Source organism: Pongo pygmaeus, chromosome 5 (genome assembly GCF_028885625.2).
Source record: "Pongo pygmaeus isolate AG05252 chromosome 5, NHGRI_mPonPyg2-v2.0_pri, whole genome shotgun sequence".
Taxonomy (NCBI): domain Eukaryota; kingdom Metazoa; phylum Chordata; class Mammalia; order Primates; family Hominidae; genus Pongo; species Pongo pygmaeus.
Genome location: NC_072378.2, coordinates 106565202 through 106582270, shown reverse-complemented (window position 1 = coordinate 106582270; position 17069 = coordinate 106565202). Strand labels below are relative to the sequence as shown.

The 17069-nt window shown below is 40.6% G+C and overlaps 1 protein-coding gene across 2 annotated transcripts in view; it reads right to left on the bottom strand.

Moving 5' to 3' along the window:
• The window catches only part of QRSL1 (glutaminyl-tRNA amidotransferase subunit QRSL1), a 37982-nt gene that overhangs the window by 18689 nt on the left and 2224 nt on the right, over positions 1 to 17069 (bottom strand). The window contains exons 1-4 of one of the 2 annotated variants that reach the window (XM_063666476.1): positions 8651 to 8736; positions 8349 to 8508; positions 7933 to 8031; positions 5815 to 5911 (exon numbers count right to left, since the gene is read on the bottom strand). In XM_063666476.1, the coding sequence (XP_063522546.1) occupies positions 5815 to 5911; positions 7933 to 7942 (107 nt within the window). In that variant the 5' untranslated portion in view covers positions 7943 to 8031; positions 8349 to 8508; positions 8651 to 8736. Of the gene's footprint in view, positions 1 to 5814; positions 5912 to 7932; positions 8032 to 8348; positions 8509 to 8650; positions 8737 to 17069 lie in introns of those variants that run through there. The other variant, XM_054489959.2, reaches the window with a different exon arrangement.

Here is a 17069-nt window from a genome sequence, read left to right as displayed (position 1 = left end):
CATTAATTGACAGTTGCGGAGGATGGGAAGGAAGAGCGTTTGTGGTAGAAAACAGAGAAAGCTAATCTGCTAAGAAAAGATTTTGCCTCTTTTGATCATCCAATTCAACTGAAGATGATTTCCCTTGTGAATCAAGGTCTTCCAGCTGAAAAGGGTTACATTCAAACAGTTAAGTCTTCTAAGGAAATCTCTCCCTTAACCAGAAGTTCTATGAAAAACATTACAGGTGGAATGCTAGTAACTTACTTTTAAATTTTTGAAATGATTTTATTCTCAGATAAATTGCAAAAATAAAAATAACATATAAAGCACTTTATACCCTTTACCCAGATGTACCTACGGTCAACATTTTATCCCTTTGCTTTACTACTTGTGTGCTCTGTGTACGTTTGTACATATGTACATATATACACAAAGTATGATAGAAACTTAAGGGTATCTTAAGGGTAACTTACATATATATCATAGCCCTTTATCCCTAAATACTTCAGTGTGTATTTCCTAAGAATAAGGATATCACGTTATACAGTCACAGTATAGTTATCAATCTCAGTAACATTAATATCAATACAATAATTTTTTTTCTTTTTTGAGACGGAGTCTCGCTCTATTGGCAGTCTGGAGTGCAGTGGCGCAATCTCGGCTCACTGCAACCTCCGCCTCCCGGATTCAAGCAATTCTCGTGCTTCAGCCTCCCGAGTAGCTGGGACTACAGGTGCGTGCTACCATGCCGGGCTAATTTTTGTATTTTCAGTAGAGACAGGGTTTCACCATGTTGGCCAGGATGGTCTCAATCTCTTGACCTCGTGATCCACCTGCCTTGGCCTCCCAAAGTGCTGGGATTACAGAGGTGAGCCACCACGCCCAGCCTACAATACTTTTATCTAATCTACTGTATGTAATTCAATTCTGTCAACTGATTCAATAATGTACTTTGGCTGGGCACAGTGGCTCACGCCTGTAATCCCAGCACTTTGGGAGGCCAAGGCAGGCGGAACACAAGGTCAGGAGATTGAGACCATCCTGGATAACACGGTGAAACCCCATCTCTACTAAAAATACAAAAAATTAGCTGGGCGTGGTGGCGGGCACCTGTAGTCCCAGCTACTCGGGAGGCTGAGGCAGGAGAAAGGCGTGAACCTGGGAGGCGGAGCTTGCAGTGAGCCAAGATCGGGCCACTGCACTCCAGCCTGGGCAACAGAGCGAGACCCCGTCTCAAAAAAAAAAAAAAAAGTACTTTATGGCATTGTATCCCCTTCCTGGATCAAATCTAGAGTCAGGTCTTCCATTTAATTATCATTGTCTGTCTCTTTTTTTTTTTTCCTGAGACAGTCTCGCTCTATCGCCCAGGCTGGAGAGCAGTGGCACGATCTTGGCTCACTGCAAGCTCCGCCTCGCGGTTTCAAGTGATCCAGGTTCAAGCGATTCTCATGCCTTTCGAGTAGCTGAGACTACAGGCATCCACTACCAGGCCTTGGCCTCCCAAAGTGCTGCGATTACAGGTGTGAGCCACTGTGCCCAAGCTCATTGTGATTTTAATTTTGAATTCCACTAATGATCAACGATATTAAGCATTGTTTCATGTGTTTGTCAACTATGTTTTAATCTCTGATGAAATGTCTTCTTAAATCTTTTGTTCATTTTTTAAAAATAGAGTTGCTTGTTTTCTTATTTTTTTGTTTTCTTATTGAGGTGGGAAATGTTCTATGTATTTTGGGTATCAGTTCTTTCTGAGATACATGTTTTGCAAATATTTTTCTCACTCTGTGGCTTGCGTTTTCACTTTTTTAGTAGCATATTTCAAAGTACAGAAGTTCTTAATTTTAATGAAGTCTATTAATTAATTTTTTTTTTTTTTTTTTTTTTGAGAAGGAGTCTTGCTCTGTAGCCCAGGCTGGAGTGCAGTGGCGTGATTTTGGTTCACTGCAACCTCTGCCTCTCGGGTTCATGCCATTCTCCTGCCTCAGCCTACCGAGTAGCAGGGACTACAGGCGCCCACCACCACACCCGGCTAATTTTTTGTATTTTTAGTAGAGACAGGGTTTCACTGCGTTAGCCAGGATGGTCTCAATCTCCTGACCTCGTGATCGGCCTGCCTCGGCCTCCCAAAGTGCTGGGATTACAGGTGTGAGCCACCGTGCCTGGCCAAGTCTATCAATTTTTTAAGTGGATTTGTGCTTCATGTGTCCTATCTAAAAGAACTCTGACTAATTCAAGGTCACAAATACTTTTCCCTGTTTTTTTAAATTGTTTTTTTTCTGTAGAGACAGGGTCTCACTATGCTGCCCAGGCTGATCTAGGACTCCTGGGCTCAAGAAATCCTACTGCCTCAGTTTCCCACAGTGCTGAGATAACAGGCGTGAGCCACCAGGCCCAGCATCCCCTACATTTTCTTAAGTTTTATGATATTAGGTTTTACTTTCTTTATCTCTTATCCTGGAAGATTTTCACAGCCCTTTTTTTGTTTTCATATGATATTTTAATAGAATGGTTCTCATTTTGGATTTATCTTTTGTTTCCCCATTATTAGAGTCAGGTTACACATTCTCAGCTGGAATATTACATAGGTGATATTGTATCCTCAGACAATTACATTTGGAGGCACATAACGTCCACTTCACCCTCACTGGTGATGTTAATTTTGATCAGCTGATGAAGGCAATTTCCTAAAAGCCTTTGTTCAAATTTACTCCCATGGATTAGTTCATTCAACATATATATAATGAATTCCAAGATATACCACTCTGAACTACACACGCAAGGACTCTTGTTTCTAGGAAACAGAGAACAAAGACCAAGCAAATATTACAAATGTGACAAGTGTCATAAAAGGGTAAGTATAAAGTACTTTTGGTGAAAGACTGCTTTTCCCTAAGATCAAGATCAAGGCAAGGAAATCTGCTTTCACCCTTCTATTCAACATTGCACCTAAGGCCCTCACTGGTGCAGTAAGGCAAGAAGAAGAAATAAGACTACCTCTATTTGTAGACTACACAATTTGCTACATCAAATATTCTACAGAATCCACAAAGATCAACTAGAACTAATAAGCAAGCTTTAACAAGGTCATGGGATAAAAGCCCAATATAGAAAAATCAACTATGTTTCAATGTACTAGCAATAAACAATTAGAAACTGAAAAAAATACAATTTTCTACAGCATTAAGAAACATGGCCGGGGGCGGTGGCTCAGGCCTATAATCCCAACACTTTGGGAGGACAAGGCGGGAGGATCACAAGGTCAGGAGTATGAGACCAGTCTGGCCAATATGGTGAAACCCTGTCTCTACTAAAAATACAAAAATTAGCCGGGCGTGGTGGCACGTGCCTGTACTCCCAGCTACTCAGGAGGCTGAGGCAGGAGAATCTCTTGACCCCAGGAGGCGGAGGTTGCAGGGAGCCGAGATCGCACCATTGCACTCCAGCCTGGGTGACAGAGTCAGATTCTGTCTCAAAAAAAAAGAAAAAAAAAAAGAAAAGAAACATAAAACACACGAATAAATCAAATTATATATACAATTTATATGCAGGAAATCACAAAAACATTCCTGAGTAAAACAAAATGGATGAGAAGACGTGTATTATGATGCTGATTCTTTCCAAGTTGATCTATAAATTCAACACAATCACAATCAAAATCCCATTAAACTTCTTTGTAGAAATTAGCAAGCTTATTCTAAAACATATCAAAATATAACAGATCTAGATTATGTAAAATGATTTTGAAAAAGAAGAACAAAGTTAGAAGACTCTTACTACATAATTTCAAGGCTTACTATAAAGCTATAATAATCAAGATGGTGTGACACTGGAATAAACAGAGATGCAACAAAGTCCAGAAACAGACCTACATGAATGTGCTTGATTTTTGACAAAAAAACCTAAGATCATTCAACGAGAAAAGGATAATCTTTTTTATTATTAGTGCTGGAGTTAATGGACATCCATATGTTTAATAAATGGACTTTATTCATACTATATACGAAAATCTAATTCGAAGTGAATCACAGATCTAAATGTAAGAGCTAAGACTATAAAACTTCTAGGAAAAAATTCTTTGTGACCTTTGTTAGGTAAAGATTTCTTGGCCAGGCACGATGGCTCACGTCTATAATCCCAGCACTTTGGGAGACCAGGCAGGCAGATCACCTGAGGTCAGGAGTTTGAGACCAGCCTGACCAACGTGGTGAAACCCCATCTCTACTAAAAATACAAAATTAGCTGGGCCCGGTGGTGCATGCCTGTAATCCCAGCTACTCGGGAGGCTGAGGCAGGAGAATTGCTTGAACCTGGGAGGTGGAGGTTGTAGTGAGCCGAGATTGTGCCATTGCACTCCAAGCACTCCAGCCTGGGCAACAAGAGCACAACTGTGTCTCAAAAAACAAAAACAAACAAACAAAAAAAGATTTCTTAGGACACATGAATCATAAAAGAAAAAAATTCAGCCAGGTGAGGTGATGTGTGCTTGCAGTCCCAGCTGCTCGGAAGGATGAGGTCAGAGGATCACTTGACGCCAGGAGTTCAAGACCAGCCTGGGTAACACAGTGAAACCCCATCTTTAAAAAATAAAGGAAAAAATGGGCCTGGCACAGTTGCTTGTGCCTCCCAACACTTTGTTGGATCAAGCTGGGAGCACAGTTCGAGTCCAGGAGTTTGAGATCAGCCTGGGCAACCCAGTGAGACCCTGTCTATATGAAAGGAAGAAAACAAAAAAGGAAAGAAAGAAAAGAAGGCCGGGCGTGGTGGCGCATGCCTGTAATCCCAGCACTTTGGGAGGCCAAGGCAGGTGGATCACCTGAGGTCAGGAGTTCAAGAGCAGTCTGGCCAACATGGTGACACCCAATCTCTACTAAAAATACAAAAATTAGCTGGGCATGGTGGGGAATGCCTATAGTCCCAGGTACTTGGGAGGCTGAGTCAGGAGAATCGCTTGAAGCTGGGAGGCGGAGGCTGCAGCAAGCTGAGATCGCACCATTGTATTCCAGCGTGGACGACAAGAGCAAAACTCTGTCTCAAAAAAAAAAAAAAGAATGAAAAGAAGAGAAAAAAGAAAAAAATTGATAAACTGGACTTTATCAAAATTAAGAACTTTTACTCTTTGAAAGTCATGTTCAGAGAATAAAAAGATAAACCAGAGACTTGAAGAAAATATTTGCAAATCAGCACCTATCTGATGATGGATTTGAATCCAAAATATATGAAATAATTCTTTTTTTTTTTTTCTGGGACGGAGTTGCACTCTTGTAGCCCAGGCTGGAGTGCAATGGCGCAATCTCGGCTCACCGCAACCTCCGCCTCCCGGGTTCAAGCGATTCCCCCGCCTCAGCCTCCCGAGTAGCTGGGATTACAGGCATGTGCCACCACACCTGGGTAATTTTTGTGTTTTTAGTAGAGACGAGGTTTCTCCATGTTGGTCAGGTCGGCCTCGAATTCCCTACCTCAGGTGATCCGCCTGCCTCGGCCTCCCAAAGTGCTGGGATTACAGGCCTGAGACAGAAAGGATTCTTACAACTCAATAATAAGATGACCCAATTTCAAAAAATGGGCAAAGAATTTGAACAGCTACTTCACTGATGAAGATATAGGGATGGCAAAATAAACACATGAAAAGATGTTTAACATTATTAGTCATCAGGGAAATACAAGCCAAAAGCAAAATTAGAGATGACTATATATCTATTAAACAACTTAACATAATCTCACAGAGGGACTAAGAAACTGGCATTAGATCCTCAATCCTTTTAGGTAACTACATTTAGTGAAAATAAAGGCACAGATAGAAGAAACTCAAGAGAAGATTTCAATTTTACTTACCCCATAGCAAACTCATCTAAATTTGTTTTTCCCATTAGTAGAGCTCCCTGATCCAACAACTTCTGAACTACTGTAGCATTATAAGGTGGTATATAACCTGAAAAAAATTTAGTTACTATTATTTTTTTTACAGTCCAGAAGTCTTTTATTTGTTTATACCTATTATGCCATGAATTCACAGGGAATAGGCTCCAGCAGCTCAGGAGCCTTCCCATTGGTTCTCACACAGTGCGCTTCTCTGGGTGGAGCAGGCTGACGCGTCAGTTGAACCCAGGACCTTTCTCTTTGGCTTCCTTCTTTTTCTCATCATTTTCCTCAATGCGTTTCAGGAAGCTATCTCGGCTCTTACAGTACTTACTGTGCTCAATATGCATATTCATTCTCTTGGCAAGAATCTTGCCCTTGTTTGTTTACAACAATGCCAACAGCATGCTGGGGAACACTGTGTACTCTCCAGTTTTGCCATGGTAACACTTGTGGGGCATTCCTTTTTGAACAATACCCATTCCCTTGATGTCCACAACATCACCTTTCTTACAGGTTCACATGTATGTGGCAAACAACTCCCTGTTTTCTAAAAGGCCTAGAAAACACATATGGGGTGCCTCTCCTCTTTCCCTTTGTGTTCATCATTTTGGTGAATTACTGGATGATGGTGGTTCCCGCCAAAAGGCCAGTTACCTTTTTATAGGAAACAAAAACAATGAACATGTAAATTATATGTAAGAAACAAGAGTCGGCGGGGCGGGGTGGCTCACACGCCTGTAATCCCAAAACTTTGGGAGGCCAAGACAGGCAGATCACCTGAGGTCAGGAGTTCAAGACCAGCCTGGCCAATGTGGAGAAACGCTGTCTCTACTAAAAATATAAAATTTAGCTGGGTCTGGTGGTGCATGCCTGTAATTTCAGCTACTTAGGAGGTGAGACAGGAGAATCACTTGAACCCAGGAGGTGGAAGTTTCAGTGACCCGAGATCATACCACTGCACTCCACTCTGGGCGACAGAGCAAGACTCCGTCTTAAACAAACAAACAGACAAAAAACAAAAAATCAAGAGTCTAAACTGCAATTAAGCAATTCATAGTGATATGTATTAATTATTCCTAATTTAAATAATCAGTTGTACTTCCTTCCAGTAATTTTTTACTACTGCTAATGTATGTTTTCCAAAGATAGTCTGTGCCTTCACTATTTTTATAATCTAAAAACACTGACTTTAACAGTTAGTTCTACAAAATATTGCATGATAGTCAGAGATGTACCCAGTATTTCTGAAATAGTAAATCTCTATTTTGCTCATTGTACTTGACTTTTTCTTCTCATGTTATACTACACAGTAATTTTTATGTATTTCCAGTAGAAATAGATCTTTATTTTCAACTAAAATTTTCTCTAGCTATTGAAAAGCTCTAGCATATATTCCAAAATAATGAACAACAGTCTGCATATTAGAGGAAGGTAGGGCATATTCCTCATAGAATATTATTTTAATATCTTGATAAACCTGCTTTCTTTTGACCAAACTCTAAAGAATAAATCTAAGCATTGCCATACTGTGCTATAAGAGATAGAGGAATCAGGAAATAAAAAATAACTGGTCAGTAGATGTTAATGAATCCTCACATCATCCACAGGAGAAGGGTATTGATGATAGCCAGTTCATACTTATTCCCATGTTATCAATGAGCTGAAGGTAGAGGTTATATAGTGCGTTTATGGTAATCAGTTTTTTTATTTCATTTTTTAGAGATGAGGTCTCACTATGTTGCCCAGGCTGGACTCAAACTCCTGAGCTCAAGTGATTCTCCCACCTCAGCCTCCCAAGTAGCTGGGACTACAGGTACGCAGCCAGTTGGTAATTAGTTATTGAACTGAGTCTTCCTAAATATTAATAGAATTTTTGAAAACTTCTGAGATAGTATTCATTAAGCTGGCTGACCTCTAAAGAAAAATTCTGCATTCTAAAAGAGCAAATAGTAAAAAAAAGGTGATATTATATTCTAAATATTTCCTTCAAAGATATAATTAGTCTGAGATTATCTTGGTATTTTATTATCCTTAAAGCGAAAAATACCTATTTTTACAAAATTATCAATGCTCTGATCAGTCAAACTTTACCTTTCAGCATATTTGATGCACATGTTGTCTCAATGCCGGACGTGCTGAAGTTGTCTTTTACTGCAATGGGAATTCCATCTAAATCCCCAAGTGACTGTCCTGCATTAAAAAGCCAAAAGAGTGATAAAGGAGATAGTTTAAAATATAAAGATACATGAATACATGTTATTACAGTAACTACTAGTTTTTGGCAAAGATACTTCTTCAGAAATCAAATTTATGGCAGAAATTAATACAGTTGGACATTATGAAGCATCACATAGTCATTACCCTCATTTTTATTATCCTCATGGCAAGTTATTTAAATAAGGCTATGTTTTATGTTTAAAGCTTCACTTGCCAAATGGAGACTGCTACAACCAATTAAACTCCTTCTCTGGAGATAAAACAATTAAGTATAGTTAAAAGCAATTTACCATTCTTATATCTCTTTTCTGATTCTTCAGCTTGTTTTAAGGCCACCTCTTCTGACACAGTAATGTAGGCATTTAGAAACTTGGTCTTCTTGATAAGAGAGAGACATTTTTGACAGAGCTCTGTTGGTGTAATTTGGCCTTGTTTCAGTGCCGCAGAAACCTATAGTGTATACAATTCAAAAACCTTTTACTGAGTCTGCAGAAGTTTCAAATGTTATATTGTTGGGGGTGGGGGGAGATGGAGTGGCTAAGTATAACATTTTAAAGTGAGGCTTGGGTTTAAAATCAAGAGAACCTATTACCTCTACACTTAGTGTAGTGGATGAAGGGTGATGCACTGATCAGCTTGAGGACAGGTGGAGGACATGACATTCTTCTCCTTAGCTAACTTTTGGTTTCAAAGTCAGGCTGTACAAACAACGGCAGTAAGTTAGATAAACCATCCTGTCCAGGGGGAGTTGAGGCCCAGCATGGGTGAAGGATGGCTGAGGGCAGATTCTGTACAGAGGGTAGCTAAGCTGCAACACAGGCAGTCCAGAGAGAAAAAAAGAGAAGTGAACTGGACAAGGCATTGCAGGATTTTTATGGCTCTCTAAATAAGATCTTTATACCTATTGTGGAGTTCAAGTAAGAGACACCATGAATTGAGAGAAATGCTTATAAAATACAGGTTCAAAGGCAAAGTAAAAACAAACTTTTCTGAAATTCTGTCTTTAGGGAAGACATTGGGAAGGCTGGTAAAGAAGGAGTTAAAAAAAACTGCACGAAAGTGACTGGGAAGTAGTGAATACCAGTGTATATTGACAGGAGGTAGGGCCTGAGATGGAGTCATGATTGTCTAATATTTCTTGTAGGAAGTAATAATAGCATGTACTTACTAATCAGATAAAAGGGATGAATAATAAGAAGTAAAAGATGACACCAAAACTTTGGAGATTTTACGAAAAGATAATTGGATTAGATGGGAGCTGAGAGAAAAGGAGAATAGGGGAAGGAATAGTATTTACCGAGTATTTTCCAAGAGCCAGGCACTGTTGCTTTACATGCATTATTACTTCATTTAACCCTTAAAACAACCACACTGGCTGGGCGCGGTGGCTCACGTCTGTAATCCCAGCACTTTGGGAGGCTGAGGCGGGTGGATCACAAGGTCAGGAGATGGAGACCATCCTGGCCAACATGGTGAAACTCTGTCTTTACTAAAAATACAAAAATTAGCCAAGTGTGGTGGTGTGTGCCTGTAGTCCCAGCTACTTGGGAGGCTGAGGCAGGAGAATCCCTTGAACCTGGGAAGCGGAGGTTGCAGTGAGCCAAGATCGCGCCACCGCACTCCAGCCTGGTGACAGAGCCAGACTCTGTCAAAAACAACAACAACAACAACAACAACAACAAAAACACAAACAACCACACAAGTTAGGTACTGTTTATCTCATTTGACAGATAAAGAAACTGAAGCTCAGAGACCTTGAGTGATTTGCCCAAAGTCACACAAATAGTAAAGGACAAGGTGACTTCATAATATACAGTCTTCACCATTTCTATCTCTACTCTATTGGAAGATTAGTGTGTCCTCCAAGTTGACAGTGTTTTCACGTGTTCCATAAAGCAACAGAAGTTTGCATTTGAAGGGAAAATCTCCAAATGATCTGCTCTCAGCTACTAGGTAAATCATCAACGCAATGGCATTCTGGGGGCTGAGGGTTTTAAATGCAACAAGCAGTGGGAAGAGGTCATCAAGAGGATCCCTAATGCTCACCGACAAGAGGAAAAGGACTTCCATGGGGAGGCTGCTGGACTGCTGCAGGGATGAGGAGGCCAGTGAGGTCCGACTTAAGGAAGTGACTTTTATAGTAACAAGAAGAGAGAGTTCGTCTAATGGTTTGTATGAAAGGTAAACCCTTGGCCAGGCACGGTGGCTCACGCCTGTAATCCCAGCACTTTGGGAGGCCGAGGTGGACAGATCACCTGAGGTTGGGAGTTCAAGACCAGCCTGACCAACATGGAGAAACCCTGTCTCTACTAAAAATACGAAATTAGCCAGGCATGGTGGCACATGCCTGTAATCCCAGCTACTCGGGAGACCAAGGCAGAAGAATCGCTTGAACCCAGGAGGCAGAGGTTGCAGTGAGGTGAGATCGTGCCATTGCACTCCAACCTGGGCAACAAGAGAGAAACTCTGTCTCAAAAAGAAAAAAAAAAAAAAAAAAGAAATGTAAACCCTCTAGAAGAAAGAAGCTAGAAGGAATAAAAGAGAGCAGTGTGTTTTAACATCATGTATATGGAATGGGAAGAACAAAGATGGTAGTAGGCTGGGTGGAAGAGAGTTAGAACTAGCAAAAACCCAGAACTAGAGAGACAAACATATGTAGGCAGGCCCATCCCATGGCTAAGTTGTAATAATGAGGAAAATTGCATTTGCCACTTTCTCTCCTTCCTTGACTCCTCTCAAGTCCCCTAATGCCTACTATCCTCAAGCTGCTTCCAGACTGGTATAAGGATAAAAGCTAAGGTGTTACAATTGTGGTTGAACAGCAAGAAATAAGATTGTCTAGGATATTCACTTTAAATGGTGCCGATTTTCATTAAGACCATTTTTAGGAACTCTAGATTTGAGAAAAAATAAAATCAATAACGGAATTGGAAAAGAGAAGTGAAAACAAAGATGCTAATCAGCTAAATGGACTGAGCATAAGAAGCAGGAAATATAAATCACATATACAGTTCCCCGGGACAAAACTGCAGTTGTCAAATCTGAATAAAAAACGAAGTTAACTTTTAAGTTTTTGTTAAAAGAAAAAAAATTCTCTCTCTGGCACATCTTTTCTCTAATGGAAACTAGGCCTTCCCTGGCAGCCACTGCTTCTCCTGTTTAGCGCCTACCTACCACATACCACAGAGTCCAGAGTGTGAGAGGGGACAGATGATCTCCTTGTTCCTCAATGCTTCTCTTCCCTCTTCTCTCAAACATTCCGCTCACCCAAAGCACATGCCTTGGGAGATGACACCATGCTCCTCAGTATGCTGACCTATAGCCTCCCTGGTACTACTTTTCATTCATTGACAATTTTGTTAGCTAGCGCACTGTCATCTTCGTTACTATTGCTCCTATCCTCTCCCTTGTTCACATCAAATTTCAAGTCCATGTACACCAACACCTGATTTTTCAGTTCTTTGATCTCACTTTGCACAAACTTTTCCTTCACCTCACCCCAGTTGCCAACTCTCCTGGTCACTGCCTAGACTATATACATCATTACTAACATCCATATGATCTCCAAAATGTCAATTCCAGGCATCCCATGTCTCCAGCCCTTCAGCTCACTTACTTTACTATCCACACAGCCAGCAAGAAAATGGGACCTTAGTTCCACAACCACAGGAAATGAATTCTGCCAAAAACCAACGAGGTCGAGAGGGCTGGAGCTCCAGATGGAACTCTAGCCCTAGCAATACCTTGCAGTGCAACTGCAGCACATGGATTTCAGCCTTGTGAGACCCTGAGTAGAGAACCCAGCTACTCCATGCCCTGACTTCTGACCCAGAAAACCGTGAGATCCTGAGATTGTTATTTTAAGCCACAACGTTTATAGTAATTTTTTATGCAGCCGTAGACAACTAATATACCTCCTTAGAAAAATTTTAAAACCTTTCTCAGGAACCACTCTTCTTAGAAAGTAAGGGAAGGGAAAAATGCAAATACATATAATTTAGTAATTTTGTCCCTGTAACAAAATTAATGTTAATAATAGCTAGTACTTAGTTCTAGGCATTGTCCTCAGTGCTTAATATATCATTTAATCTTTACATCCACACTGAGAAGCTATTATTATCTCCATTTACAGATAAAAAAACTGAAGTTCCTACCTGAGGTCACATAGCTAAAAAGCAGCAGAGCTGGCTGGGCGCAGTGGCTCACGCCTGTAATCCCAGCACTTTGGGAGGCCAAGGCGGGCAGATCACAAGGTCAAGAGATCAGGACCATCCTGGCCAACATGGTGAAACCCCGTCTCTACTAAAAATACAAAAATTAGCTGGGCGTGGTGGCGTGCATCTGTAGTTCCAGCTACTTGGGAGGCTAAGGCAGGAGAATCGCTTGAACCTGGGAGGCAGAGGTTGCAGTGAGCCGAAATTGTGCCACTATACTCCAGCCTGGAGACAGAGTGAGACTCCGTCTTAAAAAAAAAAAAAAAAAAGTAGCAGAGCTGGGATTCAAACGAGGACTGATCTTGTTTCCAAAACTCATGCTCTGAACTACTTACTATACTACAGGGTGAGTATCCCTTATCCAAAATGCTTGGGACAAGAAGTGTTTAGATTTCGGATATTTTCAGACTTTGGAGTACTCTATGTGCACTATATACTTTCCAGCTGAGCATCCCTAACCCAAAAAATCTCAAGTCTAAAATGCTCCAGTGAGCATTTCCTTTGAACACACCCTTTGAAAATCATGTTGGTGCTCAAAAAGTTTTGGATTTTGGAGCATTTCAGATTTTCAGATTAGGGATGTTCAACCTGTATAATTATTCTCTATGCAAGACATTTTGGCATTTATTTCTCTGTAATGAAGTGGAGACATTTTAATTAACTTAACAGACAGCATTAGAGGTACACTTAGGAAAAGAACTGTCTTTTTTTTTTTTGAAACGGAGTCTCGCTCTGTTGCCCAGGCTGGAGTGCAGTGGTGTGATCTCGGCTCACTGCAACCTTGGCCTCCCGGGTTCAAGCGATTCTCCTGCCTCAGCCTCCTGAGTAGCTGGGATTATAGGCGCGTGCCACCACCCGGATAATTTTTGTATTTTTAGTAGAGACGGGGTTTCACCATGTTGGTCAGGCTGGTCTTGAACTCCTGACCTCGTGATCTGCCCGTCTCAGCCTTCCAAAGTGCTGGGATTACAGGCGAGAGCCACTGTGCCTGGCCAGAAAAGAATGGTCTTTAAAAAAAATTTGCCTTGATAAGTGCTGAAGGTACAGGAGAGCTCTCGAGGGCTGAGTGTTCCAGTGATGGGTACTCATCCTCTCTTTAACACAGTCCATTCATGCTTTTGCCTTCTTGCTTCTTGAAATTGCATGTCAAGATCACCAGCAAGCTCCACACAGCTAAACCCACTGGTCAGCACCAGCCCTCATTTTATAGTACTCCTTAGTAGCATTCAACACAAGTGATCACTCCCTCCTTGAAACACTTCTTCTCTGTGTTCAGGACACCATGCCATCCTGGTTTTCCTCCTGTCTCACTGGGCTTTCTTTCAAGTCCCTTTTGCTGGCTTTACTTCCTATTGTTGACCTCCAAAATGTTGGAATTTTAGGTCTTCTTCTATTTTTACACTCAACTTCCCAGGTAATCTCATCTGGCCCTATAGCTTTAATTATCTTCTACACTCTGGCCAATGTATATCCTCTTACCTAGCCTCTTTTCTGAGCTCTGAACTCTTGTATCTAGTTGTTTTACTGATATCTTCACTTGGATATCTAGGAGGCATCTAAAAATTAACACACCCAAAACAAAACTCTTGATAACCTTCCCCTTCCAAACATGTCCCCTTTAGAGGTTTTCCCATCTTGATGTTACATTTCCCCAACTGCCCTGGCCCAAAACCTAAGTATCCTCCTTGATTCTTCTCTTTCCCTCAAACCCCATATCCAAAACATCTGCAAACGCTAACTTAAAAAACAATATCCACTCCCATTATCTCTTGACAATGCAACAGGCTTCTAATTGGTCTTCATGCTTTCTTGCTTTTTTTTTTTTTCTTTTTTGATACAGGGCCTTGCTCTGTTGCAAGCCTGGAGTGCACGGATGTGATCTTGCCTCACTGCAGCCTCAACCTCCCAGGCTCAAGTGATCCTCCCACCTCAGCCTCCTGAGCAGCTGGGACTAAAGGCATGCGCCACTATGCCCAGCTAATTTTTGTATTTTTTGTTAAGACAGCGTTTGCCACATTGCCCAGGCTGGTCTTGAATTCCTGAGCTCAGACAATCAGCCTGCCTCAGCTTCCGAAAGTGCTGGGTTTAAAGGCGTGAGCCATTGCACCCGGTCAGTCTTTGTGCCTTATTACTTGCTTTTCTATAGATCACTGTCCCTTAAGAGTCATCTGAAGGAGGTTTTAAAATTTTAACTCAGATCATGTCCACAGATTCAAAACTTTCCAGAAGATTCCCATTACACTTGGAATAAAATCCATACTCCCTACTGTGGCCTCAAAGGTTCTCCGCAATTTGGCTCCTACCTGTCTTCCTAACCTCTTCTCTCATTGCTCTCCTCATTCACTTCTCTCCAGGCATAATGACCCTCTTGCTATTCCTTGAACATGTTAAGCTTGCTCTTGTTTTAGGGTCTTTGTACTTACTGCTCCATCTGCCTGGAACGCTATTCTCTCAGATCTGCCCAGTGTTCCCCCTTCATGTCCCTCTGGTCTCTATTAAGTATTATTCACTCAATCAGAGAAATCTTCCCTGACCACTCTAGCTAAAATGTCCAGCTCCCGCAACTAGTTCTCATACTATGATCTACTTAATTTTTCTCCATAGTACTTATACTACCTGAAATTATATCATTTACTTTTTTTTTTTTTTAAAGTGTTTAATGGCTGCGTTTCCACAAAAAAATGTTAGGTTTCAAGAAGCAGGAGCTTCTGTCCGTCTTTAATGCTACCCCCCAATACTTGGAACACAGAGGTACTCACTAAATGTTAGTTGAATTAATAACAGCTGTTTAAAATTTAGAATCGATTTCTCTATAGAACAATGATTAGTTTTTCTAAAATTGAAGCTCCAAGAAGCCAAATGAATATATCATTCTTTAAACTTTAGGATTAATAATATTAGCCTGGTGCCTCACTCCTAGAAACACTGGGATTATGCCACAAAAGACAAAGGTAAAAGTGAGATTTCCTCCCCCTTTCTGAATGTACTTGGGTAAAATTTACAAATAGGAATTTTACCTATTTGGCATTTTACCTCCTTTTTGTCCCTATTCCCAGGACTCCTGTTACCATAAGCCTCCACTCACATCCCCCAAATTGCCGCCATCATTTCCAGCCCTTCTCCCTAATTCCCAGCAAATTTTCCCCCTTCAACTGATTATCTCAATTAAGGTATTATGAAGAAATTTGAACTGTTATAATTTACAACAATGGGTGAACAAATACCTTCCCAGGCATCTGTACATATTTAAAAGAGAATTAAATTAAAAGATAATTTGTATGAATTAATTAATCTCTAATTGGTAGAATTTAGGACAACAGTACAGTGATGTGGAAAAAATACAAAGGAGACAGAAGGTAGTTTTAGAGCTGGGGAAATAACCACCAAATGTTTTGCATGCTAGGCATTAATCGGTATTTGTTAAAGGAGTGATAAAGTAAAAGTAATCATGCCAAGGCAACCTCTGGGTTTTCCCCTGGGTCAGCTCTCCTAAATAGTTCTTTTCTCCCCCCATGAGGCAAAAGTTGTTTTTCACAATGGCTAACTCAATGACACCAGAGAGAAGTAGCACTAAAAAAGGTAGGACTTAAGGAGCTATGACAGTTGTCAAAATCAAAATAGAGTCACTTGTGTTAAAATCCTGACAAATGGAGCCAAGGAAGGTCAAGAAGAGAGGGTTCTCATGCACGAATGCCTGATAAGAAGAACTATCACACTCCAGCTGACAAGGGATGGATAACCGAAGTATATAAGGAGTTCAAACAACTCAACAGGAAAAAATCCAATAATCAAATTAAAAATGGGCAAAAGATTAGAATAGACATTTCTCAAAAGAAAGACATATAAATGGCAAACTGGTATATGAAAACGTGCTCAACATCACTGATCATCAGAGAATTGCAAATCAAAACTACAATGAGATGTCATCTCACTCCAGTTAAAATAGCTTCTATCCAAAAGACAGGCAATAATGAATGCTGGCGAGGATGGAGAAAAGTTGGATGAAATGTAAATTACTACAGCCACTATGGAGAATAGTATGGAGGTTCCTCAAAAACCTAAAAATAGAACTACTGGTTGGGCACAGTGGCTCACACCTGTAATCCTAGCACTTTGGGAGGCTGAGGGAGGAGGATTGCTTGAGGCCACGAATTCAAGACCAACCTGGCCAACATAGTGAGACTCCATCTCTAAAAAAAAAATAATTAAAAATAAATAAATAAAAATAGAACTACCATATGATCCAGCAATCCCACTGCTACGTATATATGCACCTAAAAGAAAGAAAATCAACATAGCAAAGACATATCTGCTCTCTCATGTTTATTGCAGCACTATTCACAATAGCCAAGATTTGAAAGCAACCTAAGTATCTACCAACAGATGAATGGATGGAGAAAATGTCCTACATTTACACAATGGAGTACTATTCAGCCATAAAAAGAATGAGAGCTTGTCAATTGCAACAACATGGATGGAACTGGAGGGCATTATGTTAAGTGAAATAAGCCAGGCACAGAAAGACAAACTTCCCATGTTCTCACCTATTTGTGGGAGCTAAAAATGAAAACAATTGATCTCATGGAGGTAGAGCAGAATGATGGTTACTAGAGGCCTAAAGGGTGGTAGTAGGGGTGGGAAGTGGGGATGGGTAATGGGTACAAAAATATAGTTAGACAGAATGAATAAGATACAGTATTTGATAGCATAGCAGGTGATTACAGTCAACAATAGTTTATTGTACGTTTAAAAATAACTAAAAGAGTATAACTGGAATGTTTGTAAAACAAAGAAATG